Raw genomic sequence first — 14,003 nt, 5'->3', positions numbered from 1 at the left:
GATTTTTCATCCGATTTTTTCCTTCTTCTTCTTCTTCTTCTTCTTCTTCTTCTATTATATAGATTTAGGGTCGTCAATTTCCAAGGGAGATTTGGGGTTGTCAAGTGGTGTGCTCGTTTCTTCAAGTCGATTGACAGTGATGAGCTATTGGCTTGCTTTCAAATATGGCCCATTATCCTCTTTGATTGAGCTGCGAACTTGCAGATCTGAAGCATCAATCATGGGGCATCGACGGAGCTAGGGAGAGAACTCAGATTGAATGGACTGGCAACAAAGTTGTAGATCTAGAGCATTGACCACACAGGTATACGAGGGTCTAACGATGGTCGGTCTGTGTTTTCAAGGGCCGACGGCCATGGAAGAGAGATGATGCTATGTTTTTCATGGTTTCTGGAAAGAAGTGGAAGGTGCCGACAGGATAAAGTGAGCAGATGTGACAGTTAGTATCCCGTGATCCGTAAGGGGAAAGACCGGGTAAAGCTGTGCAATCCCACATCGCCTAGGGAAGGTCAAGTGTGATGATTCTAAGACTATGTAGGTATGAGACTACATAGTTGAAGATGGCTTAAATGGATTGATGGGTACTATCTATATCAACAAGATGCATCTTCTTTTCGGTAGCTCATCACTTGAGAACTCCAAAGTTAAGCGTGCTTGACCTGAAGTAATCTCAAGATGGGTGACCTCTTGGGAAGTTTTCCCAGGAAGCGTGCGAGTGAGGACAAAGCACGCTGGAAAGACTCATGTTGGTTTGTAGGGCGAGTCGTCATTCTAGAAAGCAGCCATAGTGACATGGGGCGTTACAAATGGTATCAGAGCCTTGACCCAGCCGGAAGTGTGGCCGACGGGGACGTCGGACTCCTGAGGGGGGGTGATTGTGACAATCAGTATCCCGTGATCCGTAGGGGGAAAGACCGGGTAAAGCTGTGCAATCCCACATCGCCTGGGGAAGGTCAAGTGTGATGATTCTAAGACTATGTAGGTATGGGACTACACAGTTGAAGGTGGCTTAAATGGATTGATGGGTACTACCTATATCAACAAAATGCATCTTCTTTTCGGTCGTCCATCAATTGAGAACTCCAAAGTTAAGCATGCTTGACTTGGAGTAATCTTAAGATGGGTGACCTCCTAGGAAGTTTTCCCAAGAAGCGTGCGAGTGAGGACAAAGCACGTTGGAAAGACTCGTGTTGGTTTGTAGGGTCAGTCATCATTCTAGAAAGCAGCCATAATGACGTGGAGCGTTACAACAGATTTGTGAACTCGGGTTTCAATTTGTAAAACAAATGAAAAGCTAAACCTAGATTTTATTAGATATTGCATTTTATTGTTAGATTATTTGAATGATTTATTTGCTATGAATCTGTGTTTTGATTGCAATTTTTTGGTTGGTATTCTTGTTGTTCTTGATTTAATTTTAGTTTGTGCGATTTGGGACAAATGAGATAGAGAAATCGAGGGACAAGGTATCGGGTTGGGGTTGGAGTTGAGGGGCGTGAAATCTGAAGCCGAAGATGAAAGCGAGACCTGAGGTGAGCTAGGATGGGCTGAAGTTTGAGATTTGGGACTTGCTGGGGTGCGATGAATCTAGGAAACTTCGCGTGGTGCTCTTCACCATCGGAATTCGCTGATGGCAATTGGTGGGGCGACGCACGAGAGGGACGGCCGAAGTTCAAGTGTTTTCTAGTTTACGAATTGATTTGGGGCTTGAATGGGTCTTCGGTTTGTTGAGCTTAAGATTCATGGTTGAATCTGGTTGCTGATTGAATATAAGGATGTCGAATTTGAGGGACTTGCGGTTTTTCAATTTTTTATTTGTGAATATGAAGATATGAAATCAAGAGGATTTTTTGGATAGGTTTTTTCTTTTCTATTATGAGTTATAGGTTTTTGAATTTGATTTGGATTTTTTATTGTGAATCTCAGTTTGAATTTTGGTTTAGTTTCAAATTTTTTTTTAAATAATTTAATGTTTTGATTAGTTTTTTATTTTAAAATCAATTTAATTTATTTTAAAATCTATTTTAAATTTTAAACTAATTCTTAACTTAATAAAATTAAGGGTATTTTGGTCATATTTAAAAAATATTTGACCAAAATTAGACTTAGGATACTTTTTTGTTTCATTTTGCAAAAACGCAAGATGCAAATTCTCATTTAATAAAATAGAAGATATAGAAGATATGATAGATAATTTTTGCACAACAAGACTGTAATGGTATTTGCCATAATAATAATAATAATAATAAAGGGAATGTGGCAAGTGGAAAGAGATAGTCAAGTCAACCTCAAGTTAACAGAGTAAAGCACACGTAGAGGATAGCAGAGGGGGAGAGGAGCAGGGTGTTGCGGGTGGAGGAGGCTGCGAAAGAGAAAACAAACAAAGAGAGAGTTAACAGTTAAAAGATCTTAGTGCAAAATGAACGTGTTTAGGTTGGCGGGGGACATGACCCACCTCCTCAGCATAGTAGTACTCCTCCTCAAGATCCGCACAACCAAGTCTTGTGCTGGTATGGTTTTCCCTTCTTATTCTTATCTTTACCTTTTCAAGGTTTCAACTTGGATCACAAATTTCCCTTTTTTCTTTTTCTCAAGTTTTTGAAATTGTGTAATCCTCGTTTCCTTAATGTGAAACATTTAACTGAGTATCTTTCTTCCCTCCCATTTGTGCAAAACCCTTTTTGTAGTTATTCTTGACTGAGCCCTGAAACAGATTGGTGTACTCCTCCAAAGAATCTAAAGTTGACAACTCTTTTTGGTTCCCAAAGTATATTGTTTATATGAATCTCTTGGTGGTTGTTTGATGCAGCATTAATCCAACCAAATAAATAATAATAATGTAAAAGTTTAGAGGAAATTTTTATGTCTTTAGTAAGTGAGGACTAATGTTGCATAATTTATGTTTATCAGTTTCTCCATCGATTGTTTCAAACTTCTGAAGTGTTAAAATCAATTATTCTGTTGACAGGAATTTCACTCAAAACTCAAGAAATGTATGTGTTGGTGTTTGTCACTCGATACATTGACTTGTTCATTCGGAATTACTCTTTGTACAACAGTTTGATGAAGTTAATCTTCATTGGAACTTCCATTGCCATCTTTTGGTATATGAGGTACCATAATGTAGTCAAGCAAACATACAATAAGAATCAGGATACTTTCAAACATTACTATCTCATTTTCGGTTGCTTTCTGATGGCTATCCTGGTTCCTCATGAGTTTTCTGTAATTGAGGTATGTTTCTTTTTCTCTCACTCGCTCCAATTTTGTAATTAACATGACATAAACGGTGTCATAAAGGTTAGAAGAAAATACATTGAAATCTCGATTAGCATTCGCAAAGAGTTTTTTATTACTTTCCAGTTATCTTATACTTGACAAACCAAGACTATCAGATTGTGTGGTACTGCCACCTTTCACTTGTATCTAGTATTGACAAAAACTTCCTTTCTTCTTCTCTCTTTTTTTCCCAGATTCTATGGACATTTTCCATATATCTTGAAGCTGTAGCAATCTTACCACAGTTGGTATTGCTGCAAAGGTCAAGTAACATTGACAACTTAACTGGGAAATATGTATTCCTTCTTGGGTATGTCTCTTTTTCATTAATTTCTGTGCTATATTCCATCTTTTTTTGACTCAAGACTTGTTAGGGATCTAGTTTAATTAGTTGAATGTTTTCTCCTGTCACCAAGTTCTGGTGGTGTGAGTTATATTAGAACCTAAATGCTGCTTAGATACAATAGTTATCACCTATTTAGTGTTTTATATTCTTTTAAGGAGGGAAGTGAACATAGTTTATTTCACTCCTTGCCATACAAGCAATAATTATATTCGTAGTCTACATTATACATGTCTCTCCAGATTTTATGGAACAATGCTGATTCTTTTAGGTTGAAATAATTCAAATGAATACTTATGTTCTACTAAGGAATAAAATCTCATTGAGATCTCTAAAAAACAAGAATGGTATATCATTGTTTTGCTCAGAAGGTAGGTGTGGAATCTATATGTTCTGTTTGTCGTATGTACTTTGTGGTAGTTGCTTCCTTTTCTATTTCTCATAAGACCTAACGACTGCATATAAAAAGCTGTTACTCCATTTCAAAGTTAGTATTATCTAATGACCATCTTTGTATTATCTTTTGATTGATCATTGATATACTTGCAGAACTTATCGAGTCATGTATCTCTTCAACTGGGTATATCGTTTCTTCACAGAGATTCACAAAATCCGCTGGATACGTATGTGTTTTTCTTGTCTTTTTCTTTCAAAGTTTGGTCATCCAGTCTAAGAGTTATGCTATTGCTAATGAATTTCTTTCCATCCACCAAACACAGCTTGGCTTTCAGGCCTTCTCCAGACCACTCTTTATGCTGACTTTTTCTACTACTATATTAAGAGGTACCATTCAGATTTACTATCATGTCTAGTATTTGCTGCTGAGAAATGTCACTGATTATTATGCTTCCATCATAATGACTTTTATCTGAAATTTTCTTCAGCTGGCAGAAGCACGAGGAGCTTAAACTTCCTGCCTGAAGGGGATCTTTCTGCCTATATTCCTTGAACATATAATAACACATTATTATATTCAGTTTAAATTGCAGAACACATTATTCATATTTTTTTTTATGTTTCACACTACTGGGAGAAGAAACCATGTACAAATTAATTGCAGGGTTAAGAAGTTTTAGGTTTCTTTTGAGAAGTGTTCGAAATGGCGAGTTTTGGACAATTGGAATTCATTACTATCAATTTACAGGAGTATATTAGAATGTCTTATTTCTTTATTTTATTTTATATTAGAATGCCTTGTATCTTCATGATACTTTAAAATTATAAGTAATTCATTTAGCTGGCCATCCTTTTCAAATAGCAGTTTGTGCAATAGGTAATAACACAAAAATCATTCACAAACATTGGGATATTCAAGATCTTCATTGCTTGACTTTAGTAATTGCTCTAACATACTCCAACTTGTCCAAAGTTTCCAAGTGAGATAAAGAACATATATTCTGTGTGCAAATTAGCACTACACATGTTACATCAAAAGCCAAAACGCCATAAACCATTCGACATAGATCGGCTACATGAGAAAATATGGCATTGCTTGGAAGCAGCCATCATCATACACAAGCGAAAGTTCCAGTCTGAAGAGCAATGCACCACCTCTTATCGATCTGTGTTTCCCTATATGCACATCTTGAATCTACTGAGATATGTATCCATACAATATGTAAAGGGCCAAGGGCTATTAAATCAGTCATGGCGTCCATATTCCGAGTCAAATGAAGATTCAGCGCTCTTCTCTTTGCTGTCTGGGTTTAGGCTTTCCTCGGCTTTAGCGTTCTGTAAAAGTTGAAGCTGATTTTGTAGGTTCTGTGGAAGAAAAGTTATCACTAAACAGAATAACTATAAGAAATATATGTATGATCATTCTCGGTAAATTTGGTAGGTCAACATTAAATTGTTGATGAATTGTTATACCTCTATCTGATGTTGCACAAGCTTCAGTTGAGTTTCCCGTAGATAATCTTGTATTTTCGGATCACTGTTCAACCTCTGCCAATCATTAGAGAAATTTGCATGTTCACCACTGGATTCGATACCAGATGAACTGGCTAAAGGTAATTGCACCTGAGGACATACATATCCAGGATACCTGCCATCAAGAGGAAAATTGTTTCAATGATTTTGTATTATTGCTCTTCATGCCATGTCTGACATCTGAAGTGGTCCCTACAGAGGCGGTAAAACATTGACAACAATCGCAACATGTTTTTCGTACTAGATATGCAGAAAGCGAACGTGGGATAAAACTCCCAAAGCATATGCAAATTTCAACTCTTTATGTACTTCAAAACTTTGAGCAACTAATATTTTAAAATGTCTTAGGGTTGCAGATAGGGTTCCAAAGAGTATGCTACCACAATGTATTCAGTTTTAAGATCAGAAGTCTGTGAACATAAATTATGAATGCATTCTAATCCGGACACGACAGAAAATACTTATATCCAGACAAAATAGAATATGGTATACCATTGGTTAAAAAAAAACAGAACACATACCATGCGGAAGTGTTTGCAGAAGGATAAACATAAGATTTCTCATATATTGAGGCAGCAGCTGCAGCAGCTTGGAGCCTGGCCTGATGCTGGCTCAAACTATCACCAGCAACATCACCAGCTGAACCCTGAGCAGATAAACCTGAAGTTCCTGTCCCTGTTTCCCCAATACAGTTAAGAAATTACTTAATTCTGCAGAACTTGGACATAACACTACACTAAAACAATATACTACTGGAGTGTCAAACGAGCCAAATGGGCATCATAGCATTGTAAACAAGGCGAAAACATCAATCCCGAAATAAACGTACTTGGATCACTCTTTCACAGATTATGAATCTAGTAATATAGTTTATGTAATAACCCAATTATTGTTTTTTTCCTTTTATTTATTTTGTTTATATGAATAGTTTTGTGAATGGATATATTAATATTAAAATAATATTGAGAATATTATTTATTTTAATAAATACTAGAGGTGATAGCTTAGAATTAAAAATAATATTATAATAATTAAAGGGAATATACTCATTTGGTACCTTATGTTTTTGCAAAATATCATTTTGGTACCCTCTGTTTTCAATATGATCAAACTGTCATCAGTTATATATAATTATGTAATTAAATTTAAATTTGTAACTTACATAATTGACAGCAGTTTGATTAAATTGACAATTTTATCTATCAAATCTGAGTTTAGGGTACCAAATATGTACGATTTTAAAATACAGGGTACCATATGAGCATTATTGAAAACAGAGGGTACTAAAATGATACTTTGCAAAAATATAGGGTACCAAATAAATATATTCCCATAATTAAATAAAGATTATTTAATTATTTAGAATAAAGTTATAGGTTATTTAAGGTAGCTTTAGAACATGGCCTATAAATTTTTGGTCACATAGTGTCACACTATTAATATTTATTTGTGACAATGTTTGAGTGTTATTTTGAGATATCATACTCCAATAAGACCATTAATGGGAAATTATTAATGGTTATTTAAGTGTTATATTAGAGTTATGGGATATTATTTGATTATTTATTGCTATTATTGATGAAAAAATAACTAAAGAAGTGAGGTGGCACTTAGAGATTGGTCAAAGATTTATTAGATGATATAGTAATTAGAATTTAAGCATTAGTACTTTTAATGAAGATAAAAGATATGTAGATATTTGTTACGTTGTAGTTATTAATAAATTTAGTAGTCATTTTATAGATTGAGAATTAGTTTTGTTAATAAAAGAAATATCTAATAGTGATTAGCGAGATCTCGACAAAAAAAAAATAGTAATTAGAGAGAGAGAGTAGAGGTTGAATTTAAATTAAAACAAGATGTAGATATTTTTCTCGAAAATAGATTTTCATCTAATAAGTACAAGAGAAGAAAAAGAACAGAAAAAAAAATTCTTTTTCTCTCACACAATAGGAAGCAAGGGAAGTCAAAACCAGGGTTTGATCAAGGTAAGGGTTTGGTTCTTGATTTTTGGTTCAATAGCTTTGATGATTAGATAAATAATATGTGTATAATCATGTTAGGATTTGAAACTTGCAAAAAGAAGGAGAGATTATATAGGCATTTGGCTTTACAAGGTAAGGATTACATCCTTGTTCATTATCTTATGTTGATTCTTAGGTTAGGTTCTATACTAGAAATAAAATGTTATTGATGATGCAACATGAATCACATTGCTTTGTTAATTCACATTGTTTAAAGTCAAAATCATTTATAGAAGCTTAGATATTTATTGATTAATTTTAAAATAAGGATGAATATTAATTAATTAATTATTGTACAAATATTAATTAATTAATTAGGCTAAGAGAATAAAGGATAGTTATTTATCAGATAAATATAAATTAAATGTGTTTAATTTATTGGTATTCCTGAGTAGGGGTATTTTGGTAATTTTTTGGGTTAGGAGTATTTTAGTAATTTTGCCCGAGTGTCTTAGAATCAAGTCTAGTTGCAGGCGTTAGGTTTCTCATAAGTCTTAGATTCCTAATTTGGTAACAGTAATTCATTTTAATAAGATAATATGTTTGATCATGCATAAGATCTAGTACTAAATGTCCGAGGAGCAGAGGTAAGGAAGTTCTCACACAAACTAACTTAAGATATGTGAAAATTTATGCGATTACTTGTATGCTTAGTTGCTTGTGCTAGTGTGAATGTTGGGATTAAAATATTCTAACATGCATGTTTCGTCAACGGGAAGGTAAGTTTGAGCAATGTGCTCTAGTTTGGCTTGTAAGTCTAGGAGGTTGGTACCTCACATTAGTTGATTCCTAGCATACATTGTATTTATTAGTTCAATGTTTGGTGTGGTTATTGACTAGAGTTTAGTAATGTGATTGATATGTTTATGATGCCATATATGATAGTTATTTAGTTGTTCTCTTTGTGCTTCCTTACTAGGCATTAACTCATCAGTTACTTCAGTAGTGTTGTAGGTAAAGATTAAGGCAAGGATTAATCATTTGATGGTGATGAGTTGGTTTGGTGGGATCTCAACTTGGGAGTGAGTACTAACATACTGTGATAAACTAACCTCATGGGTTGGTGTTAGCCCCTCATCAGGCTACGTGCGCATAGGAGCGCGCAGATGGGGGTGCGCGCATAGGCCTTGGTGAACAGAAACACCACGGGCCAAATGGATAATCCTTGGGCGGTGTATGGTCGAAAAGTATTCTACAGGGATCTAGTATGTGAGGTTAAAAGGGCTTGAACATTCTTGACCTTACATTCACGCGCCATGTAAGGGCTTGACAAATGAAGCAGCCCACGCTCCTCTTTGCCCTGGTTGTTAGGGGCATTGGAGAAACCTTTTTGATTGTTCCGTGCCCAACCCTCCTTCATCTTTCTCTCATTTCCCAGCGAAGTCTTGTTGTTCTTTTTCCCACCGGTTGACTTCTTGCTTGCATTTCCCTGCGAAAGGGCTTGACAAATGAAGCCCTTACATTCCCGCGCCATGTAAGGGCTTGACAAATGAAGCAGCCCACGCTCCTCTTTGCCCTGGTTGTTAGGGGCATTGGAGAAACCTTTTTGATTGTTCCGTGCCCAACCCTCCTTCATATTTCTCTCATTTCCCAGCGAAGTCTTGTTGTTCTTTTTCCCACCGGTTGACTTGCTTGCATTTCCCTGCGAAGTCTGGGCCATGTACTAATAATCTACCCGTTTCTCAGTAGCAGCAATGGACATGGTTAGATCTATCACTGCCTGCCTCCTCAGTTCAGCCTATGCCCAAGGTTTTAGTCCTGATATAAAATTAAACAACTTGTCCTCCTCGGACATGTTTTTGATATCCAGCAACAAGGAACTGAATTCCTTGACATAGTCTCGTACTGTACCCATGTGCTTAAGTTTCTTAAGAGATTCCCTAACAACCCATGTTGTGTTGCAGGGAAGGAACTGATCCTTTAGTTCCTTTTTCAAAATTTCCCATGTCTCTATCTTAGGTCGACCAGCATTAGCATCATCTTCCATCTTGGTACGCCACCATAACTTGGCATCACCCAGAAGATGCATGCTGGTTATTGACACCCTTTCAAAATCAGGAATCCTTGCGGCCCAGAAATATTGCTCCATATCCCAAAGGAAATTTTCCAATTCCTCGGAATTCCAACTTCCGTTGAAGGTTTTTAGTTCCGGAACCTTGATCATGGAGGAAACCCCAGAAGACTCAGATGCGGTTGCCTGATTAGCCATCACCCTTTTCAAATGCGCCACATCCGCATCAAGCGCCATGGCACGGTCTTTCACTAAATGTGACAGGGCTAAAATGTCTTCAGACAACACCTTGATCTTCCCGGGAAGATCCTTCTCCATTTCGGTCATGGCCTGACCGATCACACCAATCCTTTCGGTAGCATCCTTCTGTAAGTCCGATATAGCATTTCCGAGGACAACTAACTGCTCCATATATTCTTCACCAAGAATGAACAAACTAACATCGCTATCGTCCGATGGGGCACCAACACATTCCTCGAGCCTTTCAACCTTTTCTCTCAATTCTGCCATTGTAACTATTGTTTCTTAGTTCCCAACTCGAGCCTTAACTCTGATACCAATTGTCACAGGGTCAAATCCACACTACAAATTTTTTTTGCCTGTGATGACCTAAGTCTCCAAACCTAGTCAACCAACAACACACTCAATCACGCAAACAGACAGCAACACCGAGTAAACACCGCGCACACTAAGGATCAAGTGAACACAATCACATAACACAAGTAAAAGGCACACAATTTACGGGAGCCCCCTCCCAACTTTGTATATTACTCAAATACAAGTGTTTATGCATTGGACATCACATCTCCTGATATCTCAAGCGCCTAGGCTACAAAAATAACATGCCAACAGAGGCATCGGTTGACAACCCCAATTATCTAGGTGTTAGCTAGACCAACCAGCTTGCAATATGTCCCTCAAGCAAGCCACATGCCCCTTGGGCAGCCACATGCCCCTTGGGCAGCCACATGTCGCTCAGGCAAGCATCTGGGACAAGCACCGTTAGATTCATCCTTCCAAGGATCTAGGCACACCACGTGTATCCTTCTGATAATCCATAGTAACCGTCAGTTAACCACTTGGTCACATCCATTCACCAAGGCCTAGGCCCATGCGCGTGCGCGCCTGCCTGATGCTTGCACCCGAGAGCACGCACCCTCATCTATGCGCTCCTATGTGCGCGTAGCTTGATGAAGGGCTAACAGTTGGCAATGTCTGTCTGGGCTTTTGTTTTGTTTTCAAATTTATTTTTGTTTAGTTTTGAGACTTAAGTTATTAAACTAGGTTTTCTTTAAAATGCTTACTATTTTATTTTAGCTAGGACATTAAATATGTTTAGTTTTTAAGTTGGATCCCAAACCGGTGCATGTTTACTTTATAAAGATCTTTTAAGTATTTTAATTAAATGAGTTTAGATTTTAGCGTCTGATTTCCATAAATTATTTTTAATAGTATTTATTTACTAGAAAGGCCTAGTGAGTTAATTAGTTTGAAAATCGAATGGTTATCGTTTAAGCCATATAATAAGGAGGAAATGTTTGAAGAGTTATTAGAGCACCACTGTTTTAATAAACTATCTGGTATTTTCGTAAAATACAAAATATGTACAAAAATACCTTAACAATTAACTCACCTTGACGGGTATCTGATCGGGATGCATTCTGTCCTCCAGTTGCACTTGTTGCACTATCAGGAGGCACAACTAAAGCTCTGCAGGTAGGACATGTATGTTGTCGCTCTAACCATGAACGCAAGCAATGCACGTGGAAAAGGTGTCCACAAATCAATTTCTTAGCTGTGGTCATCTCTTCACGGCAAATGATGCAAGTTGCATCAGTTCTGTACATCCATCAGAAAGAAACGATAACACTGTCTGTAAGAATGTAATAATCACAAGAATAATCCACAAGAGACTGAACCAAGTTTACTCACGCAGTGAGCTCTTCAGGTGTTGCATCAGGAAATCGGTCATTCATATTTGAAGTGATCTTTCGGTAACGAACGTAATCAGCAACACGAATCTTAAAGTTCCTAAATGTCTCATAGAGCTCCCGTATCAAGTGTAAAGGTACTCCATAATTCCTGAAAACCGAATCAAGTTCAGGAAGATAATTTTAAAGAAGAAAAAAAAGGATGCAGGCCAACATTCAATGGTTGATTTAATAAAAATGAGACATATGCAATGCATATGAATGGTCAGATATAAACATGTATTACACATTTTTTTATGTGAAAAAAAAAAGTCCAATCTGGGAAGCTTGTTAGCACTCATAAGAGACGGTACACCTAAAGGTTGAAAATAATACTCACATGAAAATCACAAGGAAGAAGCACAGGTACATAGACAAGTGAAGCAAGTCACGTATGAGTTCCAAATAAAATGTATAGATAGGCTTCTTCTCCCACTGTCCATCCATAAGTATGTCACTTACATAGAAAACATATTTGACGAATGTTGACACTGTTGTTGTTGCAAGAATCATGTACCTGACAAAAAAGTATCAAGTTGTAAGCATTTTAGCACTAAACAGCATCTTTCACTATGTGGACAAAAACGTACTCCAATTAAGATTTAAGTAGAGGAGCTTCAATTAAATTTTAATTAGGGATCATAAACAGAAACCATAATATCAAAACTCATCAACAAGACCACAATGAAAGTTAGTGGATAAGATTACTTACTCAAATGAAAAGAAAAGAGAAACTGAAGCTTTCCGTGACTGTATCAATTCACTTACTGAAGTATACAGAAAGAGACTGTCTAGCGTAAGAAGGAAACCGAGAAAAGAGACAATCCGAATATGAGATAACGTTGTTACTGATGGTGTAGTCTCCATGTATTCAACTCTCTTCTGAGCTAACCAATGCAAAGCCTTGATCAACAACAGAGCTGTAACCATGGCAAGAAACGAAACTGAAAAGTCTTGCCGGAAAATAGTGATTGCAAAAAGAATTTCCATGACCTCTCTCCATGATTGCTCATTTAGCCTCTCAACCTCAGCCTCTCGGAGGGTGCCGAGGAAAACCCGCTTAGTTAATTGCCACAGAATACACATAATGACCAAACCCATGTTGAGAAGTAGCACCAAACTGATCTTAGAAGTAGATAAATAAACCATCGCAGGGTAAAACTGGCCTCTACTGTTAAATGCATGATAAATAACTGCTAGAGTAGCAAAAAAACTAAGCCCTGCATACGACTGCAACCTCATCATTTTCCTATGCGAGCTGCCACATACATCAACAACCAATCAACACAATTACAACCCACACGCAAAGGGAAAATTAAACTCTCGAATTTGATAATGGCTACACACACACAGAAAGCTAGCTAGTTTCCTTGTTGGATCCATACAATATATGTAAAAAAAAAATTGCTCTCTGATAAGGAAGAAGAAAACAAAAGGTTCAAATCCAAAGTACGTCTTTCTTTTCTCTCAATTTATCTCCCATACAAACCACCCAAGTCTCTTAGAAACTAAAAGATTGAAAATCAGACATCATGGTCTACGCCCAAAAAAAAAACGGGAAAGATATTGAAATAAGTGACTCTTGATGATTCAAACAATTTAACACCACAACAACCTAATTGGGTCCCCAAGATTCGAGGCCTAAAGATAACATAAAAGATATCAAAAAGCGCATTCTCCTCGTACTTTGGAAATTTCAACATCCACCAAAACAGAATTTAATTTCTTAGGGGAAGAATATATAGAATTAAAGAAAGCGTGAGCCCTAAAGTTGATGTAATTGAGAAACAATGCAGCGTAAGAATAAAATGAAACCAAAAAAATGCCCTAGAACTACAATAGCAGAAAATGGGAACCTGATAGAGACGATCTCTCCTTCCTTCCTCCAATTCAGATTCAAAAGCTTGATTGATTCTGTCTCTGCTCTATGATGTTTCTCTAATTTTGCTTTCAGAAATAAAATAAAGAAAAAAGAATGATGTATGAGGATCCAATCATGTTGAGACACGTGTTATCGAAGCGTCGATCCAATTTGCCTCCAATATTAGCCCGGACGGGACCGATCAAAACGACATCGTTCTACCTGACTTATAATAGGGTATTTTTGTCTCTTACCAATAAAAGAATCAATAAACGTATAAAAAAATATATTTTCATTCTGTAATTATTTTTTGTTTTTTCATACTGTAGATTTATTTATACCACTGTTTTATTTAATTGTGGAATTAAATTCTTTTTTTTATTATCTTTTCTATATAAAAAATGTGTAGATAAAAGAATTTTTTAATTTTAACGATTTTTTTATTTTTTTATATTACCTTTAACAAAATATTTTTATATTTAACGGTAGATTGTAAACATGACTTAAATTTAAATAAAATTAAATAATTAAATAAATTAAAATAAGATATTTTTTTTAAATATTTTATACTAATAATTATTTAAAA

General features: G+C 36.2%; 2 protein-coding genes across 2 annotated transcripts; one reads left to right on the top strand and one right to left on the bottom strand.

The window, feature by feature from the left end:
- The first annotated feature begins 2,263 nt into the window (after positions 1-2,263).
- On the top strand, positions 2,264-4,786 carry LOC133798762 (ER lumen protein-retaining receptor-like). Its single transcript, XM_062237233.1, has 6 exons — positions 2,264-2,510; positions 2,969-3,234; positions 3,474-3,589; positions 4,172-4,245; positions 4,342-4,405; positions 4,507-4,786. The coding sequence occupies exons 1-6, from the start codon at positions 2,420-2,422 to the stop codon at positions 4,541-4,543; spliced, it is 648 nt and encodes a 215-aa protein (XP_062093217.1). The 5' UTR covers positions 2,264-2,419; the 3' UTR covers positions 4,544-4,786.
- Positions 4,787-4,913: 127 nt separating this feature from the next.
- On the bottom strand, positions 4,914-13,568 carry LOC133798761 (ERAD-associated E3 ubiquitin-protein ligase HRD1B-like). Its single transcript, XM_062237232.1, has 8 exons — positions 13,413-13,568; positions 12,269-12,814; positions 11,897-12,073; positions 11,519-11,668; positions 11,220-11,425; positions 6,073-6,226; positions 5,492-5,666; positions 4,914-5,383 (listed from the first exon to the last, which is right to left on the bottom strand). Exons 2-8 carry the CDS (start codon positions 12,799-12,801, stop codon positions 5,264-5,266), a joined length of 1,515 nt encoding a protein of 504 aa, XP_062093216.1. The 5' UTR covers positions 12,802-12,814; positions 13,413-13,568; the 3' UTR covers positions 4,914-5,263.
- Positions 13,569-14,003: the final 435 nt, after the last annotated feature.

Source organism: Humulus lupulus, chromosome 8, assembly GCF_963169125.1.
Source record: "Humulus lupulus chromosome 8, drHumLupu1.1, whole genome shotgun sequence".
Taxonomy (NCBI): Eukaryota; Viridiplantae; Streptophyta; class Magnoliopsida; order Rosales; family Cannabaceae; genus Humulus; species Humulus lupulus.
The sequence above is the reverse complement of the archived record's forward strand: the minus strand, read 5'-3'. Positions and strand labels throughout refer to the sequence as shown.

Bases quoted from the DNA above. Each gene is read 5' to 3' on its own strand.
- LOC133798762 (XM_062237233.1), top strand. From the start codon at position 2,420: ATGAACGTGTTTAGGTTGGCGGGGGACATGACCCACCTCCTCAGCATA. The intron at 3,235-3,473 runs GTATGTTTCTTT...TTTTTTTCCCAG, and splicing joins ATGAGTTTTCTGTAATTGAG to ATTCTATGGACATTTTCCAT. The intron at 4,406-4,506 runs GTACCATTCAGA...AATTTTCTTCAG, and splicing joins TTCTACTACTATATTAAGAG to CTGGCAGAAGCACGAGGAGC.
- LOC133798761 (XM_062237232.1), bottom strand. From the start codon at position 12,801: ATGATGAGGTTGCAGTCGTATGCAGGGCTTAGTTTTTTTGCTACTCTA. The intron at 6,227-11,219 runs GTGAGTTAATTG...TTGGGGAAACAG, and splicing joins CCGATCAGATACCCGTCAAG to GGACAGGAACTTCAGGTTTA. The intron at 5,667-6,072 runs GTATGTGTTCTG...TCTTGATGGCAG, and splicing joins TCTGCAAACACTTCCGCATG to GTATCCTGGATATGTATGTC.